The sequence below is a fragment of the Amblyraja radiata genome, chromosome 40 (assembly GCF_010909765.2).
Source record: "Amblyraja radiata isolate CabotCenter1 chromosome 40, sAmbRad1.1.pri, whole genome shotgun sequence".
NCBI classification, from domain to species: Eukaryota; Metazoa; Chordata; class Chondrichthyes; order Rajiformes; family Rajidae; genus Amblyraja; species Amblyraja radiata.
The window spans coordinates 687,649-708,150 of record NC_045995.1 but is presented as its reverse complement, the minus strand read 5'-3'; the positions used below and the strand labels follow the sequence as shown (position 1 = coordinate 708,150).

Below are 20,502 nucleotides of genomic sequence, written 5' to 3'. Positions count from 1 at the left end.
GCAACACCACCGCCACATCTGCATGCTGAGCAACACCACCGTCATCGCTATAGCCTGGTCCCGCCTGGACCTGAAGTTCGACAAGATGTACGCCAAGCGGGCCTTTGTCCACTGGTACGTGGGAGATGGGCTGGAGGAAGGGGAGTTCCAGGACGCGCGGGAGGACATGGCGTCGCTGGAGAAGGACTACCAAGAGGTGGCCCTGGATTCCACCGACCTTGCAAGAGCAGAGGAGGAAGGAGAGGAGTAGACGATATCGCTTAAAATTAAAATGTTTAATCAAATATCACATTTATGCGACAGAGCAACGTTAGATTTGGAAAGTAGGTTTAATAAGAAAGCATTGTAATACCGAAAATAAATGTATTTGACAAAAAATGTATTTGGAAGTCTATCCGCTTGACCTTTGAAAATCCAGAGGACATTTTCACCGTACTGGACAGAGAGGTACTCGCTGGCGGCAGAACGACGGTTGCGACAGAAATGACCAGCAGGGGGCGGTCATATCACTGCGAAACTGACTATTAGAAGCAGGGGGTGTTGAAAGAATGGCCACACTCACACATGGTGATTAGAACCCATAGTCAAGAGAAACACAACGGTGTTTTATATACACATACTTATTGCGGGGGGGGGGGGGGGAGAGAGAGAGAGAGAGAGAGAGAGAGAGAGAGGGGAGAGAGAGAGAGAGAGAGAGAGAGAGAGAGAGAGAGAGAGAGAGAGAGAGAGAGAGAGAGAGAGAGAGAGAGAGAGAGAGAGAGAGAGAGAGAGAGAGAGAGAGAGAGAGAGAGAGAGGGGGGCGAGAGAGAAGAGAGAGGAGAGAGAGAGAGAGGAGGGAGACTGAGAGATGAGAGAGAGAGAGAGAGAGAGAGAGAGAGAGAGAGAGAGAGAGACAGAGCAAACTCTAATAAGCCTGTGGGCGGAGCCACATTCTGAGTGACACTAATGTACATCCTCCCTTTTATAGAATTAAAAATGAAATGCAAAGCTACCGAGAACTACTAAGACTAAAGTACTACGTATACTTCTGACTATATACATCACACATAGTACATGGCAGGAAGGAAGTTCAGTTGGCCCTTCGGCCCATCGAGCCAACATCTCCATTCAATGTGATCATGGCTGATCATCCCCAATCAGTACCCCGTTCCTACCTTCTCCCCATATCCCCTGACTCCGCTATCTGTAAGATCCCTATCCAGCTGGTGGTGTAGCTATACCGTGGAACATCGCTTTTCGGGGCTTCCGCAACGGCGACTTCTCCCGCCCGAGTTGCGGGGTTGAAGATTACCTGAGCGGGGCATTACACCATCGCCCCGCGCGGCTTGGAATGGCCGCGGGACTCTGCGAGCGCACGCCGGGGGCTCTAACACCAAGACCCGGTGCGCGACCTTGCATCACCCGGCGTGGCTTTAATGGCCGCGGGACAATCGCCATCGGCAGCCGGGGGCTTTGACTTTGACTCTGACTCTGACATGGGGGGGAGAGTGCAGAGGAGAGATAAGTTTTTTTTTGCCTTCCATCACAACGATGTGATGGATGTTTGTGTAAACTGTGTTGTGTCTCGGGTCTTTTTGTTTTGTAATGTATGGCTGCAGAGACGACATTTCGTTTGGACCTCAAGGGGTCCAAATGACAATAAATTGTATTGTATTGTATTGTATTGTATCAAATATGACTCGCTGGTGAAGGTGGTGCGTCTAAATGTTGACTGGGCCATAGGGCTGGAGTGTAATTATAACGGAAATAAATTTACTGTCTTAAATGTTTATACACCGTATGAATCATATGAGCATGAGGACGAGTTTCTGAACAGGTTAGCTTTTATTCAGTCCGTTATAGAGGACAACAGCTCATCTTGTGTCTACGTCATGGGTGATTTTAATGCTGACATGTCAGATAGCAAATCTTTATTTGCAGCACACCTGCAGCAGTTTTGTAATGAGTCTAAACTAATTCTATCGAGTAAAGCTCTGTTGCCTGACACAAGTTTCACCTATGTTAGTGAAGCGTGGCACACAACATCCTGGTTAGACCATATTGTGACCACAGCCGATGCTCATGCCTCACTGGAAAAGGTGGAGATTTGTTTTGAACTTGCCACCTCTGATCACATACCTATTGCTGCACGGTTAAATGTTGAGAATGTACCCCTGCTGTCCAGTAATAATAATGCGGCTTCCTCAAGTAAACTGGACTGGTCAAAACTGAGCAGTGATGCTATGGCTGGATATTCACTGCAAACGGACAGTTTTTAAAATAATATTGAATTGCCTCAAGAGGCCCTAATGTGCTCAGATATGAATTGTAAGGACGTGCAGCATGCTGAAAAACTCTGTGCCATGTATGATGTTATTGTGAAATGTCTCATTGCCTCCAGTGATCCCTTTTGTAAAAGCAAATGTAAGGTACCCAACATCAGACCTGGGTGGAATGAGTTTGTGGCTGAGCAGTACGCTGAGGCAAGAGAGGTCTTTAGACTCTGGTCAGAGGCAGGTATGCCTAGACAGGGAGTATTGCTAGATATGAAAAAACGCACAAATGCTAGAGTTAAATATGCACTTCGTTTTATTAAGAAAAATGTAAACACAATGAGAGCAGACTCACTTGCCAGGAAGCTACAGAATAACAACCTTATTAACTTCTGGAAAGAGGTCAGAGTAATGAATAACAGCAAAACACCCCTACCGTCTGACATTGAAGGTGTTAGTAGCCCAGAAAAAATAGCTGAGAGTTGGCGTGAGCACTACCGTAACATTTTTAACTGTGTTAAAAGTAACCCAGTTAGAATCAATCCTGAACATATTGATCTCTCTGTAGATATGGTAGTTAGGGCAGCAGATGTCTATGATGCCATTAACATGTTGGATAACAACAAAGCCTGTGGTATGGACTGCATTACTGCAGAACATCTAAAATATGCCAGCTATAAGCTCTGCCCTTTGCTTTCCATGTGCTTTAATGGCTGTCTGGTTCATGGTGTCTTGCCAAATGATATTATGTCTGTAATGCTAGTGCCTGTGATTAAAGATAAGGCTGGTAGGCTCAACAGTATTGATAATTACCGACCTATTGCACTAGCCAGTATCTTATCTAAAGTACTGCAGAGAATACTGCTGACAAAGCTAGAAATGTATGTCCTTACTACTGACAATCAGTTTGGGCTCAAAAGAAAACATGGAACTGACCTGTGTATCTATGCTCTTAAAGAGATTGTGTTCAGGTACACAAGCCTGAATTCATCTGTATTCCTATGTTTTATTGATACGTCCAAGGCATTTGATAGAATTAACCATGAACACTTGTTTGTAAAATTGCTAAATAGAGGTGCCCCTAAATTCTTAGTGAGAATCTTAGTGTTCTGGTATGCCCATCAAACGTGTCACGTTAAATGGGACAATGTTGTATCTGCTCCATTCTGTGTTAGTAACGGAGTGCGGCAAGGAGGAATTTTGTCTCCTATTTTATTTAATGTTTATATGGACGAATTGTCAAATCAGTTAAATAGGCTAACAACTGGCTGTCTTGTGGGCAACACTATTGTTAATCATCTGATGTATGCAGATGACCTGGTCCTGCTCTGTCCATATAGTGCTGGGCTGCAGCAGATGTTGAAGGTGTGCTCTCAGTATGGCCTTGATTATGACATTAAGTAAAACGCTAAGAAAAGCCGCATAATGGTAAATAGAAGCGCTGAGGACAGGGAATCAACTTTTCCGACCTTTTATTTGTCAGACAGTCCTCTTGCTGTGTGTGAGGAAATTAAATACTTAGGTCATGTCATATCTGGAAGGATGACAAAGACCTCTACCGACAGCGCTGTAAAATTTATCTTCAAGCCAACATGCTTATAAGGAAGTTTTATATGTGCTCTGATTCTGTGAAGTGTTCCCTGATCAGAACCTACATCACACCGTTATATACTGCTCAATTGTGGTCTAATTATAAGAAAAAGAGTATGCAGAGGCTTAAGGTTGCATACAATGATGCAATGAGGTTGCTACTTCGTGTCCCTATGTGGCATAGTGCCAGTCAATTGTTTGTGCCCACTAGAGTGCCAACCTGCGAGGCACTCTTAAGACAGCTGATGTTTAGTTTTATGTGTCGCCTGGACAAATCAGAGAACCACATAATTGAAGCCCTAGTCAGCCCTCTGAAAAGCTGCTATAGATTCACTTCTAGGCTAAGACGGCATTGGTGCAATAGCTTATATATATTTTAGACTAATATGCAATTTTTTAAATGTATCTTTGTAATTCTTTGTACTGTTTGATGTGTTATATGGACCTGTGTCTGAAATAAAGCTTTAATAATAGCTCTCTCTTGAAAGTATTCAGAGAACCGGCCTCCATCGCCCTCTGAGGCAGAGAATTCCACAGATTCAGAACTCTCTGTGTGAAAAAATGTTCCCTCGTCTCCGTTCTAAATGACTTGCCTCTTATTCTTAAACTGCGGTCCCTGGTGTGGACTCCCCCAACATCGGGAACATGTTTCCTGCCTCGAGCGCGTCCAAACACTTAATAATCTTAAATGTTTCAATAACAAACCCTCTCATCCTTCTGAACTCCAGAGTATACAAGCCCAGCCGCTCCATTTTCTCTGTACATGGCAGTCCCGCCATCCCGGGAATTAACCTTGTAAACCTACGTTGCGTCCCTCAATAGCAAGAATGTCCTTCCTCAAACGGCTGGAGGAATTCTGCAGATTGAGCAGCATAACCGAGGAAAAGGAATTGTTGATATTTTAGGTCGAGCTCTGCTTCACAAATGAGAGTGTAGAGGGCAGATCGCTGGATACTGCTGACTGCCCAAAGACACTTCCATTGACTGCTGCACGATCCTGCTTTGGTACATATTGTACCAGCCATATATTAAGAAACTTGTGTAGCTAGATGTTGCCAAATACCGTATGCTGATAATGGCGCTAAATTGGACGAGTCGACATACTTTTTGCGTCCTACTTTCCCATCATCTGGCCATTGATGTGTTTAGGCCTTTCTAGAGATGCGACTGACTAGGTGGTGTTTAAGAAATAACAATGCAATAGCGCGATCCAGGTGGGGGTACGACAAGAGTTGTAGAACACGAACCAAGTGTGTTTAATGGTCCTATGCACGGGCAACGGAACACTTAAATGTTTCCTTGCTGCAACCTAACGGGTCGGTTAACGCAAACACACACATATATAAAAACAGCATGTCGTAACCCCTGACACCGGCATTAATCAATAATCTATCTACCTCTGCCTTAAAACAAATTATTGGAGTAATTTTGGTATTAACATTTCCTCTCTGAAATATACCAACTGGCTAGCCGGTGTTAAAATCTTCAGCGAACCACAAAGTGCTGGGGGAAGTCAATGGGCAAGGCAGCATCTGCGAAGAAACATGTGGGGGGACCTCATTGAAACATGCAGAATAGTGAAAGGCATGGAGAGGGTCGATGTGGAGATGACGTTTCCACTAGTGGAGCAGTCTAGGACTAGAGGTCATCCCTTATTGGCATGGGAAACAACATGCCAATATGGGATGAATCGTTTGATTAAAAAACCGGCCTCAGCGAGTTATCGAACACATTGTGTCCAAGACGCGCGTGAAGTAGTCTGGTCATTTGCTAATCCCACTTCCACGCCTGTGATTCGGATCTGCCCTCCTCGGTTAAAGGGACATATGAGATAGGCTGGGAGGTTTATCCTATTTAATGAATGGCATTATTGTGGTGTATTAGATCACGGTGTGTGTGGATAAAGTGACCCATCGTTTCTTCAGGATAGAGTACTCACAATTTAGAGGGTATAGTCTTCCGATTAGAGAAGCGAGATTATTGAAAGGCAGTTTCTCACTTAAAGGGGAGTGCGAGTCCGGAACGAGCTGCCGGAAGAAGCGAATGGAGCGGGTGGAGGTAAGATTGTTTTTAAACATTTGGACAGATATATGAACTGGTAAGGTTGCGAGGGATATGGGCTAAATACGAGCCCAGTAATATAACTAGATCGGCATGGACAAGGTTGGCCGAAGTGCCTGTGTGCGTGCTGTACAGTTGTGCGACTCTATGAAGTTGTTCCGTTGCCTTCTCTGACCCGGCTAATCGAGTGCTGGACCTCACACTTCCTAAATTATGTAATGCCTCTGGCCCACTTAGGACACCTGAACGGAAACCTCTGGAGACTTTGCGCCCCACCCAAGGTTTCCGTGCGGTTCCCGTAGGTCCACGGAAGTTTTTGTCAGTCTCCCTGCCTGCTTCCAGTACCTGCAACCTCCGTCATCCACCTGCAACCTCCGGGAACCGTACGGAAACCTTGGGTTGGGAACAAAGTCTCCAGAGGTTTCCGTTCAGGTTTCCAAAGTGGGACAGGGGCATATATCCCTGCTTCTCCCACCCCTTAGGGACGTGACACGTGGGGCCTGATTGCCGGGGTATCGTGTCTGGATGTCTCATGTGTGGGTTCTCCAGCGGGTTTAAGATTCTGGCGTCCACATGATAGGGAGGACGTGCCTGCACTGGAGAGGATGTAGAGAAGCTCCGTCGGTTGGAACGACGGGCACGGCTTCATGGCCGTGGGACATTCCAGCGCCCGCCGGGGGTTCCAACTCTGTGACTTTTGGACCGGGAGCGGGGTCGTAAATCACCCGGCACGGCCTAAAATGGCCGGGGGACTTATCATCGCCCGCCTGTGGCTTGGACATATGGAGAGAAGTGGCGAACAGGGGAGAGAAAATACTTTGCGTGTTTGTGTGAATTAAATTGTGTGTATGTCTAGGAAATTGTCTTTGTTTGGCGGTGGAAACAGAATTTCGTTTGAGCCTCACTGAGGCTCAAATGACAATAAATTGTATTGTATTGTATTGTAAAGGATGTTGCCTGGAATGGAATGTTTTAGTGAGGGGGGAAATACCGGAAAGACTGAGTTTGCTGTCCACGGAGCGCAGGAAGTTAAGGGGGGAAGTCGATAGCGGTGGACAAATGATAAGAGACGGAGACAGGGTGGATAATAAGAATTGTACCCCATCGTAGTGGCATTGATTTTATATGGACACGTGCACCGAGATACAATGAATAGCTTTGGTGCTATTCTTGTACTTGTGATACATGTACTGAACTGTATACAAACATCAATTTCACTGTACCTCGGTACATGTGACCAATAAAGTACCATACCATACCGGATCCGATCATTGAAACATAGAAACATAGAAAATAGGTGCAGAAATAGGCCATTCGGCCCTTCGAGCCTGCACCGCCATTCAATATGATCTTGGCTGATCATCCAACTCAGTATCCTGTACCTGCCTTCTCTCCATGCCCCCTGATCCCTTTAGCCACAAGGGCCACATCTAACTCCCTCTTAAATACAGCCAATGAACTGGCCGCAAATACCTTCTGTGGCAGAGAATTCCACAGATTCACCACTGTCTGTGTGAATTTTTTTAATGTCATCTCGATCTTAAAATACTTCTTTATCCTTAAACTATGACCCCTTGTTCTGGACTTTCACAACATCGGGAACAATCTTCCTGCATCTAGCCTGTCCAACCCCTGAAGAATTTTGTAAGTTTCTATAAGATCCCCCCTCAATCTTCTAAATTCTAGCGAGTACAAGACGAGTCTATTCAGTATTTCTTCATATGAAAGTCCTGACATCCCAGGAATCAGTCTGGCGAACCTTCTCTGTACTCCTTCTGTGGCTAGAATGTCTTTCCTCAGATTAGGAGATCAAAACTGTACGCAATACTCCAGATGTCGACTCACCAAGACTCTGTACGACTGCAGTAGAACCTCCCTGCTCTTATACTCAAATCCTTTTGCTATGAATGCTAACATACCATTCGCTTTCTTTACTGCCTGCTGCACCTTCATGACTACTTTCAATGACTGGCGTACCATGACGCCCAGGTCTCGTTGCATCTCCCCTTTTCCTAATCGGCCACCATTCAGATTATAATCTATTGTACATGAGTACAACAGGGCATACTGTACATGAGTACAACAGGTCATACTGTACATGAGTACAACATGTACTGGAAACGAAAAGCTGAAGGGCGTGCAGATCGTAATGTTACAGCTGCTGAGTAAGTGCAGATAACAAAATGCAAGGTCCGCAACAATATAAATTGAACGATCGGGAATAAATCCCTTAGCTTATAAGAGGTCAAGTGGCTGATAACACTGGGGAGGAATCTGCCCCGAATCTGGTCGTACTGGCCTTCAAGGTTTAATATCTTCTGCCCGACGTTAGAGGGAAGAAGTTGGGATGCGCGCGCATGGGAATAGCGTGGGTGCGATAGTCAGGATAAGAGGGGTGGGCCGAAAGTCCCGTTTTTGTGCCATGTGATCCCACCCCCTGCTTTGGATGCAGATGGGCGTGTTGGGAGAGGGGTTGGTGGCTGGCAGATGTTGGCTGATGGGATATAGACAAACCTCATCTGCTCGTTGCTAAGTGCTATTCCTCAGCTCACTTGTGACGAACATTACCGCGGACAATCCGTCGGGTTTTGTTTACTACAATGTCTCCGAGCAACCGCGGGTCAATTGTCCCGCGAAGCCAATCAGAGGCCGTTCTTGCTGAGCCCGGCCGCGGTATAAGTAGGGCGAGTGGCGACATCCGCCATCGGCCGCCGGGACAACAGAGAGAGCGGATGGTGAGTCCACGTGACAGAACCCCCAGCGCCGCCGCGTTCCATCGAGCCGCGCATCCGATTTGCGGGAGGCGGCGGCCACATGGCAGAGCGCTCACCAATCACCTTTCACGTCCGGTTCTATCTGTTGATCGGATGTTCCATTCACACCTTGAGCAGAGGTGTCGCTAACGGAGATGACATCCAATTAGAACAAGGACACATTCGTTCCTCATCCGCAGCTGTACCTCGCCCTAATCGATGGCGTCTTCCACAAATATTCATCGTGTGTTTTGTTCTTTTTACGTGTGCATTTATTGGCGGACGGGGTGTCAATTGTAACAGATATCCGAAAATATATATTGCAATTGGGAAGGGATAGGTGATCCGTCATTTGTTACGGCCCCAGTCCCTATGGTGTCAATAATCTGTCATTGTAAATAGTATCTTCTTGTATTTCTCCTCACCTCCAGCGGGAATGTATTTCAATCCACATCGGCCAGGCCGGGTGCCAGATCGGCAACGCTTGCTGGGAGCTGTATTGCCTGGAGCACGGGATCCAGCCGGATGGGCAGATGCCCAGCGACAAGGCCATCGGGGGCGGCGACGACTCCTTCAACACCTTCTTCAGCGAGACGGGGGCGGGCAAGCACGTTCCGCGGGCTGTGTTTATCGACCTGGAGCCCACAGTGATCGGTAAGGTGGCAGGGCGAAGAGTACTGATATGTTCTGCATTATCCCAATCCAAGCCCTGACATGCGGGGAAGGTGCATGTTATGTCGCGCAGGTTAATTTTCAATTTCTGCTCCTCTTCCCCTGCAGATCAGGTGCGGACCGGCACCTACCGGCAGCTCTTCCACCCCGAGCAGCTCATTACTGGAAAGGAAGACGCGGCCAATAACTACGCCCGAGGCCACTGCTCCATCGGCAAGGAGATCGTGGACCTGGTGCTGGATCGCATCCGAAAAGTGGTGGGTGGATTTGCAATAGAGCTTCCGGAATTTCTCCCTCAATACACCACTTCCAGTCGCGTCTCCCTGTCTCAGGAACTAGTCTGCCTGTATAAAGACGAAACCCTCCACTCTCTGTGTGTGCAAAAACCACTCCCGCATATCGCCTTTAAATTATCGCCCTTTCACTTATGCCCTCTCGTCTTTGACAGTTCCGCCCTCGGAAAATGGTTCTGACTATCTAACATATCTGTGCCTCACATACTTGTACATACCTCTTCAAGCGTCAAGGTGAAGAGTGTTTTTTTGTCATATGTCCCGGATGGGACAATGAAACTCTTACTTGCTGCAGCACAACAGAATATGTGAATATATAAACTTAGTACTTCCTTATACGTTCCAGAGAAAACAATCCAAATGTGTTCACCGCCTTCGCAGACCTAATACCAGGCGACAATCTGCTAAACCTCTTCTGAGCCGCCACAGCCGATCCGCAGTGGAACAACCAAACCTGCACATGTTACTCCAAATGCGGCCTAACTAAAATTGGATCACTTTATTGACATTTCAACCACCAGTTAAGATGCGGCGCCTTTGCTGTTGCTTGTCAGAGCCCGGTTACATATCCGACTTTCGGAAGACATTTGGCCACATATATGGGGAGGAGCAGTTAAGGCAGATGTGGGACAAATACAGGCAAATGGGTCGGGCCACAAATGCTGCCCGGAATGGCCTGTACGTGATGGGTGCAAATTCCCCAATAGGCAATGACGCTCATTAGCCCTTGTGGCATCTTCGGCAGCCAGATAACTCATTAACGTCATATCCCGTCACTCTTATAATGGCTTCCTCTTTCCTTCCCCTAGGCCGATCTGTGCACCGGACTCCAGGGGTTCCTCATTTTCCACAGTTTCGTCGGCGGCACCGGTTCGGGCATCACCTCCCTCCTCATGGAGAGACCCTCCGTAGACTACGGCAAGAAATCCAAGCTGGAGTTTTCCGTCTACCCGGCGCCGCAGATCTCCAACGCCGTGGTCGAGCCCTACAACGCGGTGCTGGTCACCCACTGCACCGTTAAGCACACCGACTGCGCCTTCATGGTGGACAACGAGGCCATTTACGACGTGTGTCGGCGGAACCTGGACATCGAGCGCCCCACCTGCACCAACCTCAACCGCCTGATCGCGCAGATCGTGTCGTCCATCACCGCGTCGCTGCGCTTCGACGGTGCCCTCAACGTGGACCTGACCGAGTTCCTAACGAACCTGGTCCCCTACCCGCGCATCCACTTCCCGCTCGCCACCTACGCGCCCCTGATCTCGGGCGAGAAGACTTATCACGAGCAAATGTCTGTCGCCGAAATAACCAACGCCTGCTTCGAGCCGGCCAACCAGATGGTGAAGTGCGACCCCCGCCAGGGTAAGTACATGGCGTGCTGCATGTTGTACCGCGAGGACGTGGTGCCCAAGGACGTCAACGCCGCCATCGCCACCATCAAGAGCAAGCGCTCCATCCAGTTCGTGGACTGGTGCCCGACCGGGTTCAAGGTGAGTGGAGGGGTTGGGATCAGATGACCCCATGGGAAGAGAGGACATTGATTACGGAAAACCGGTAACACACGAAAAGGGTGGATAGACGCCCGCCCTTTATTCGCCACATAAAAAACAGAGAACCTCCCTTCCACCCTGTTGTACGCTCTCTACTCAACAACCCAACCCATCCTTGTTGCAGCACTGCAAATATTCCCTGGAAGATTTTCCCACCTCAATCCTTGAGTCAAGGCATCAATAGCACAGGTTAGGCACAGCCCTGAAGGTGGCGCTATGGAGGGAGTAGAGGGAGGAAGGAATTGGCGGGATTGTTAGGGGCCGGAGACGGTAGTTATCCAATGGGCAGAATTGCCTTAATTTATGGACAAATCCTACAGATAGAATATTGCAGGAAACCTTCCACTTTTGGTGGTAAAGGAAGTAAAGCATTGCATCACTTCTTAATTGCAAGACACCCGTCTTACAGCGCCGCACCACGGGAGAGCAAAGCGTTGCATTTGTCCCGCTGCAGGGGGTTTTCAGAGAGAACAGGCTTGAACTTGCTCACAGTTTCGCATTGCGTCCATGAATTGATTTTCAACGTTTGCTCTGTCCATCTCGCGCAGGTGGGCATCAACTACCAGCCCCCGACCGTGGTGCCGGGGGGTGACCTGGCCAAAGTGCAACGCGCCCTCTGCATGCTGAGCAACACCACCGCCATCTCCATGGCCTGGACCCGCCTGGACCTCAAATTCGACAAGATGTACGCCAAGCGGGCCTTTGTCCACTGGTACGTGGGAGAGGAGCTGGAGGAAGGGGAGTTCCAGGACGCGCGGGAAGACATGGCGTCGCTGGAGAGGAACTACCAAGAGGTGGCCCTGGACTCCTCCGATCTCGAAAGAGCAGCAGAGGAAGAATAGACGATATTATTTAAAGTTAAATATTGAATCAAATGTGATATTTTACGTTACAGTATACATAACAGTTTAGTAATTAATTTTACAAATATAACAGTTCGCTTTAGCACTATGTCTGAAAATAAATTATTTAGACAAATGCATTTGTGATTGTGCTTCCTTCGAGACCTTGTTGATTGAGAGTAAAATTAAATGAGAGCTTTAAACAGAAGCAACGGGATAGGTCATAGCTGGAGGTGTTGGCCTTGTTGCGACTGGATTATAGGTCCCCAAGTAGTCAATGGGAATTAAAGGAACATTTATGCTGGTGCAACAGTTGTCCTATGGGATTTGAACTTTCCCAATGTACACTAGGACTGCCATAGTGCCAACTGGTTAGATGTTTTGGAGCTTGTCGAATGTGTTCAGGCAGCTTTCCCCGGGCAATTTGTAGGGAGCCCTACAAGGGAGAGGGAAAAGCCTGACCTATTTGCCGGCGGTCCTAAAATGTATGAACGTAGATTATATCTCTTCGGTCTGATCAGATTTCTAGTTCGGTTTGGATATACAGCGCGGAAACGGGCCCTTCGGCCCACCGAGTGGGAGAGTCTCGGACTAGAGGCCATAGATGCATTCGAAAAAGCGGTTGCTTCTGGATAGGCAGTATGGATTTGTGCGTGCGAGGACGTGTCTCACTAATTTTGGGCACTATATCTGAGGAAGTATTGTGATGGTCAACAGGGGGTTTACAAGAATGATCCCAGGAAAGAGCAGGTGATAGGTTCCCTATGGAATGCTGCGTTGGTGGTTAGATCCCATGGGTCAAGGCAGATCTCGATAACTGGATAGACAATTTACTTTTCGCCCAGCTCTATCTCCGACATGGTCTGCATGTAATCGGTCACTAAGCATCTATTGAATTTGAATTGATTTTATTAGGGACAGTGCATATTAATAAACATTTGCATGTAATATGCAAGATTGTAGCCAGTAGCTAATTTCCATCTTTAGTCCCACACAAGGTAAACACATCCCAAACAAGGTAAAAACAAAAGACAAAAACAAAAACAAAACAAACAATATGGTTTAGCCTGCAGTCATAACATAGAATAAATAACAAACACTCAACACAGTTTAAAGTCCCAAAGACATTGTCTCTTCCCTCCTTGCTTTCCCTCTGCGCTGAGGCAATCCAAGCCTCCGATGTTATGACCCCGCCGGGTGATGGTAGGTAAGTCCCGCAGGCTGAATCTGAGCTCCGCAAACGGGCCGGTTCAAACTCCGCGGCCCGGGGCGGTCTAAGCTGCCGAAGCTGCCGAAGCTGCCGTCCTCCAGTCCAGCTGACGCAGCTGTAGTCGCGGGAGCTCCGGAAAACAGAACTCGAGCTCCCGATGATGTCGTCCACTGGCCCACTGGCCCGCGGCCGAGCCTCGGAGGCTCCAAAGTCGGGTCGGAAGTTGTGCCGCACCGCAACCACAGCCCCGAAGTCGGTTAGGCTCGCGTTGGTAAGTCCTGGCTCTGCTCCACAGCCTCCACAGCCTCGAGGTCGGTCGCAGTTGGAGGCCGCCAGCTCCGCGATAGGCCTCAGGGCAGACGGACACGGAGACGGGTTTACGGCAGGAAAAGTCGCATCCCCCCGAAGGAAGAGCCAAAAAACACACCACACCCACCCGCCCACACACACACAGCCAAACAAACCGAAACAAACCGCAAAAACAGGACAAAAGGAAACAAAAAACAGAAAAGACAAACGGACTGCAGGCGAGCCGCAGCTGCAAGGCAGCGCAGCCATTCCCACTCCCATTTAGGACATTGCTTTAGCTCTGAGCGAAGATTTCTCTTCGGCGTCAGTGCTACATGGTTTACCTCAAAAATCGAGACTTTTCACCCCGACGCACAACCCCCCCCCCCCCCCCCCCCTCCCCCCCCCTCTCACCCCGTCCCCCTCATCACCAACCCCGGCCCAATTCAAGGCTCTTCACGCAAGGATAGAAATATGAAACCATAGAAAGTATGTGCAGGGGTAGGGCATTCGGCCCTTCGAGCAAGCACCGCCATTCTATGTCATTATGGCTGGTCAGAACCCTGTTCTTGCTTTTTTCCCGTTATCCCTTGATTCAGTTAACCCTAAGAGCCATATGTAGTTCGATCCTGAATACATCCAGTGAATTGGCCTCCACTGCCTTCTGTGGCAGTGAATTCCACAGATCCCCAACTCTCTGGGTAAAAAGCTTTTCCTTATCCCAGTCCTAAATGATCTAACCCATATACTTAAAATATGACCACTAGTTCTGGACTCTCCCAACACCGGCAACATTTATCCTGCATCTATCCTGTCCATTCCGGTAAGAATTTTATACCTATACAATGACTAAAACCCTCATCTTGACCACTTCCGGTCAGCGTTGTAAATAAATTTGCTCAAAAACGCTACCGTATATCGCTATGATATTTTCGACATCTTACTTACCGTTTTCCTCTGCTCCGAGCGCCCCAAGCTTTGTTCCGATCTGTGAAATATTAGACAAGTTATGAAGGTTTAAAAAACTCCAGAGATGAGCAGATTGGTCTACTCGCCTGTCAGTCACCATGAGGTAACGACCCTTCCGGAACCTCCTGGCCGTCTGGGAGAATAAAGCTGAAGCGGACTGCGAGCGAGGGGCTGTGTTCTGTGAGCGTGGGCTTGTGCTCTACGAGAGAGGGGGCTTTGCACCAAAGATCATAGAGGAGCAAGATAGACCACTCCTCGAAAAACGCGTAGTATGACGCGTGTGATTGTCGACGCCATTTTTTGAGGCATTTTGTTGGGCTTCCCCCACACTGTCATGGCGTCCTTATCTAAATCTTCACATCACTGCTCTGCTATCAATTGTTCTAATCATAAATCTAAACGACCCGACCTGTCAATCTTTAGGTTCCCCAATAAACAAGAAAGGTGAGAAAATATTATTATTATTTTCAGTCGATATTCTGTCGTGAAAATGTTATTTTCTGTTCTCCCATCAACGGCCATTGGGAAACTAGGTTTGTCGGTACATTAGAAAGTTAGTAGACTTATTTTTAATAGATCTTTACTTACCATAATAATAAAGACAATTTTAACACTTCTGTACGTTTTTGGTTTTGTTCTTGTAAGGGATTGGTCTCCAAAATATGGCCCGCGGGACACATTGGGTGCAATGGTGGGCCGGGGGGTTCGGCGGCGGCCGCAATCAAAGATAGGAGAGGAGATCTGCTCTATAATCTTTGGTCGGAATGGGACGGCTGCGCGTTATAATGTGTTATCGTTCCACTCCCTCTCCCCCTTCTCCCTGTCCCCCTTCTCCCTCTCCCCTTTTCCCCTTCTCCCTCACCCCCTTCTTCCTCTCCCCCCATCTCCCTCTCCCCCTTCTCCCTCTCTTCTCTCGATCTCTCTCTCCCCTCTCTTCTCTCGATCTATCTCTCTCTCCCTCTCTTCTCTCTCCCTCTCTTCTCCCTCTCTCCCCCCCTTCCCTCTCTCCGTCCCTTACCTCTTCGTGAGAGTTGGCTGCTCTGCTATGCCTTGGGTCCAAAAGAGGATAGAAAGAAAATACTTAATGGTCTTTGTAAGAAGATTTTAATAAGCTCTTCTACATTTAGGGTAAATTAACATATTAGAGGCAAAAAGCATCTTCAACATACAGGTCTCTCCACACAACTGAAAACAATTGCATTTAAGTGACATATCATCCATTGTTCAGGCATGTAGTTATGATCATCTTTTTTCTTATTAGTTAATCCTAAATGATATCTCCTGTAATTTCAGATGTCAACAGTGGGTCCAGAATATTCGTCGACAAGATCTCCTGCACCGAACTGCTGAGTATTTGTCAAATAACTGCTGTCTTATGTACATTGCGTGAAATTGTGATTTGTTAACTGCACAAAACTAATGCAAATGGCGATATATTTATTATTGTGTCTACGTTGGACATTTTGATCTTTGGTGTCAGAACGCGGGGTGGGAGATTGCAACCTTCACGTGGTCCGCCCTGTTTCGACAAATCCAATCAACCTGGTGTGCACAGTCAAATAAGATCAAATAGAACAAGTTGTCCTACAACTTTAGGCTGTGCACGCCATACGCAAGAAGAAGAAGAAGAAGAAGTGTCAGAACGCAGTCTGAAGAAGGCTTCCGAACTGCAACGTCACCTATTCCTTTTCTCCAGAGATGCTGCCTGACCCACTGAGTTACTCCAGCATTTTGTGTCTATCTCTGTTTAGATTGGGCTCGTGATTGCGGTTGGTCTGGTGATCTAGAACGAGGGCCAAAGTCTCAGAATATGGGTCATGATATTTAGTAATGAGACAAGGAGCAGTTTCTTCACTCAAGGGCTGGGAATCTTGGAATTCTTTATCGCGTGAGATGGTGGAAGTCGAGTCCTTGATATTTTTTTTTTCAAATACGAAATGGATGAAGGATAATGGAGAGAATGTGGGAATAAGGTGTTGAGTTGCAGGATCAACAATAATCTTACTGATGGTGGTTTGAACTTAGATGGCTTATCCTTGCTTCTATTTCTTACAGAGATACAGCGCGGAAACAGGCCCTTTGGCCCACCGCGTCCGCATTGACCAGCGATCCCCGCACACTAACACCATCCTACACACACTAGGGACAATTTACACTTATACCAAGCCTACAAACCTGTATGTCTTTGGAGTGTGGGAAGAAACCGAAGATCTCGGAGAACACCCATTCAGTCACGGGGAGAATGTACGAACTCTGTACAGACAGCACCCACTGTAAGGCAGCAACTTTACCGCTGCACCACCATGCCGCCCATAATCCACTAGGGCACTAGGTTACAATAAACTTCCTACATATTCCAGGAATGCATCTCATAAAAATGGGAGAGGTTTAAATGCATTGTAAAATCTGCTCTCAGTTTCCTAGATCGGTATTGCTCTAATGGCCTCTTTGTATCATTTCTTTGATTTAAACCATCCATTGTTCTGCATTTAGATTTTATTTTTTCCCCTGTGGATCACAAGGCACTGTTTGTTTCAGGGGTGACTCTAATCTCCAGCGTAATTTGACAAGACAGCCAAGAGGGCAAACACAGGCAGTTCAGATCTGCTGCCTGTATCGCATGAGAGAACAAGAATGAGACCAACTTGTTTTTTGCAGATCATCAACCCCTGACTGATGTTATCAATGCCGATGGTGACTCAAGGAGACTCAACCAGGTGGTGGTTTACAAAGGTCCATTCCCATTGTTCCTCATGGCATACCACCAGCCTCAACAGATCACCTAGTCATAGAGTCTCACAGTGTAGAAGCAGGCCCTTCAGCTCAACTTGCCCACGCTGGCTAACATGTCCCATCTACACTAGTCCCACATGCCTGCATTTGGCCCATACCCCTCTAAACCTGTCCTAACCATCAAATAACCTAAAAGAACTGTCATATGAGGAAATATTTAAAAGACTAGGCTTGTATTCACTGGAGTTTAGAAGGATGAGGGGGTTCTTATCATATTGTTTACAGTGTACTATGTTTACAGATTCTGTTGTGCTGCTGAAAGTAATAATTTAATTGTTCTATCTGGGACAAGCTAGATGCAGGAAATTGTTCTACATGACAATAAAACACTCTTGTTAGATGCAAGGGGATCTTATAGAAACATATAAATGAATAAAAAGACTGAACAATCTAGATACAGGAAAAATGTTCCCAATGTTGGGCGAGTCCAGAACCAGGGGCCACAGTCTTAGAACAAAGGGGAGGCCATTTAAGACAGGTGAGAAAAAACGTTTTCACCCAGAGAGTTGTGAATTTGTGGAATTCCCTGCCACAGAGGGCAGTGGAGGCCCAATCACTGGGTGGATTTAAGAGAGAGTTAGATAGATCTCTAGGGGCTAGTGGAATCAAGGGATATGGGGAGAAGGCAGGCACGGGTTATCGATTACGGCTGATCAGCCATGATCACAATGAATGGCGGTGCTGGCTCGAAGGGCCAAATGGCCTCCTCCTGCACCTATTTTCTATGTTTCTAGAACACTCATCCAGCAATCCTCGAGCCCACCAGCTCATCCCGTAGTCAATTCATCAGCTTTTCCATAAGACCTTCCATCAGTTCTTCCAAAAGAATGACAATCATACAATCTCGATTACCCTCAGCTCATCAAGCAGCCCCTTAATTCACCCAGAAGTCTGAACTATTGGATGCTCACTGCATCTCTTTCCATGTCGGCAAGTTAATATCCAGCTGCATGAACCATGGGGAAAGGGAATAAATAGATGCATGTGGCGCAGTGATTTGTGCAGCACGATAGGCCTGGAGACCAAGAGGAGTTCACCATTGAACGGAGTTTGAACGGGGGGCTTGAGGCCCCCGACCGAGGAAGAACAAAAGGAAGGGACTTGAACTTTATTTCGCCTTCCATCACAGTGAGGAATGTGTAGGAGTCACTGGTGAATGTCCGTATTAAAATGTGTTTTTGAGTGCTGTTGCTTTTAATTGTATGACTGACCTGGCCAATGAAATTCCTCGTATGTTGCAAAACATACTTGGCAAATAAAATCTGATTATGATTCTGAAAAGCCTTTCCCTTCCATACTCTTTCCTCTCTTTGATCTTTTTGCAGTTGACTGCCTTTCTGTACTTGTTGCAAGAGATTGTCGCGGCATCCAGCATCCTCGGAGAATGTAGAATTAAAGGCAGAGGCAATTCCAGTTTTAAAGATGGTTATTTGCCTCAAGATTGGATTATTGTATCTCCGGAACCTCCCCAGAGGCTCTGGGAGACACAAAGTTCAAGAGGGAACACAAAAAGCCTAATTAGGAAGAATATTAAGAGTAAGATTTTCAATTAAAATACTGTGATTGATGGAACCTTGCCTTTAAATTGGTTCTTGGATGAAACCCTGATGGGTCTCACATTGTCTCTTTAAATTTACTCTCCTTTTCACACTTGCATTAAAACACACAGCCACCGCCATTCACCGTGATACTGCCCGGCAGTCTCATAATTACAGTCAACACAGCCACCTTGACAGCCACACAAAATGATGTAAATAAAAATTGTTTTCCTTGTTTAAGGAGTTCAATTTAGAATGATTTGAAATTGTGGGGGTTGGTACAAAATACTTCTGACCCACAAATGTGTTGCTATGAGACATTCACATTTAAAAAATCCATGACTCAAAAAAAGCAAGAAGGTGCCCATGTTATTTGACCAACTTATCAGACGAATTTAAATATGTAGGTATGTATGCATTGGTTTTGCTCCTAATTCCCTTTTCCAAATCATTAATATATATGGTAAACAGTTGCGGCCCCAACACCAAGCCTTGCGGCAAAAAAATCCAGAAGATTAGTCAAACATGATTTCCCTTTCATAAATCCATGTTGACTTGGACTAATTCTTTTACTGCTATCCAAATGCCCCATTATTACATCTTTAATAATTGACTCCAGCATCTTTCACACCACCAAAGTCGGGCTAACTGGTCTGTAATTCCCTGTTTTCTCTCACGCTCCTTTCTTGAAAAGTGGGATAGCATTAGCTACCCTCCAATCCACAGGAACTGATCGTAAATCTATTGATCGTTGGAAAATGATCATATGTATAAATATATATGTATGTGTATATATGCATGTATGTGTATATATGCATGTATATGTATATGTGTGTATATATGTATGTATATATATGTTTATATGTGTGTTTGTATGCATATAAATGTATCCATATGTATGTGTGTATATGTATGTATACGTGTGTATGTATGTGTATATATGTATATATGTATGTGTATAAATATATATATATGCATATATTTATTATTACTATATAATTATATATATATAATTGCCTTTATGGTTTATGTATTTCATCTTACAAGACAAATGAATTAATAGTGATTATTTAAATCAAAGTTGCTTCTGATCCATGAGAATAAACTTTATTATCTCTAACTTGCATCTCACACACAGACACACATTCATATAAATATATAAAATATAGATACGTTAAATTTAATTTTGTGCAGTGTGTGTTAAAGCAATACAAGGGAAACTGCACAATACAATGCAAGGGAAACTACGCAAAGGAGGGGGCTGTTCCCGCTACAAGATACTCGAGGATCTTTGCTTTGGATAAAAGATTATAGAGGAGCTCTATAATCTTTGCTTTGGATCTCAGCGGGTGGCATACCGGAAGTCGCGTGTCGCATTAAGAAATGGCGGCCGTGACGTTCCGTCACGTACTACACGTCAGTCCATTGGATTTCGGAGGAGTGGTCTATCTTGCTCCTCTATGATCTTTGCTTTGCATTGCGTTCTGCGAGCGGGGTATGTGTTCTACGAGTGGCGGCTGACTTCTGAGTTCTGCTCGAGCAGGGGCCAACTCAACCCCTTCCCACATCCCTCCCCTACCCCCACAATCCCCTAATCACCCACACACTCCCTCTCCTACACCTCCCGCACATCCTGTCTCACCTCACCCCCCCAGACACACCCTCCCCCACAGCCCCCTCAACACCCCCCA

General features: G+C 46.4%; 1 protein-coding gene across 1 annotated transcript; it reads left to right on the top strand.

The window, feature by feature from the left end:
* The first annotated feature begins 9,174 nt into the window (after positions 1-9,174).
* Positions 9,175-12,013, top strand: LOC116967635 (tubulin alpha chain-like). Its single transcript, XM_033014232.1, has 4 exons — positions 9,175-9,310; positions 9,437-9,585; positions 10,431-11,111; positions 11,720-12,013. Exons 1-4 carry the CDS (start codon positions 9,190-9,192, stop codon positions 12,011-12,013), a joined length of 1,245 nt encoding a protein of 414 aa, XP_032870123.1. The 5' UTR covers positions 9,175-9,189.
* The last annotated feature ends 8,489 nt before the right edge of the window (positions 12,014-20,502 follow it).

What these genes read in the sequence shown, in the direction of transcription:
- LOC116967635 (XM_033014232.1), top strand. Translation starts at nt 9,190, where the DNA reads ATGCCCAGCGACAAGGCCATCGGGGGCGGCGACGACTCCTTCAACACC. An exon ending in TGGATCGCATCCGAAAAGTG is followed by an intron (nt 9,586 to 10,430) that starts GTGGGTGGATTT and finishes TCCTTCCCCTAG; the next exon opens with GCCGATCTGTGCACCGGACT. An exon ending in GGTGCCCGACCGGGTTCAAG is followed by an intron (nt 11,112 to 11,719) that starts GTGAGTGGAGGG and finishes CATCTCGCGCAG; the next exon opens with GTGGGCATCAACTACCAGCC.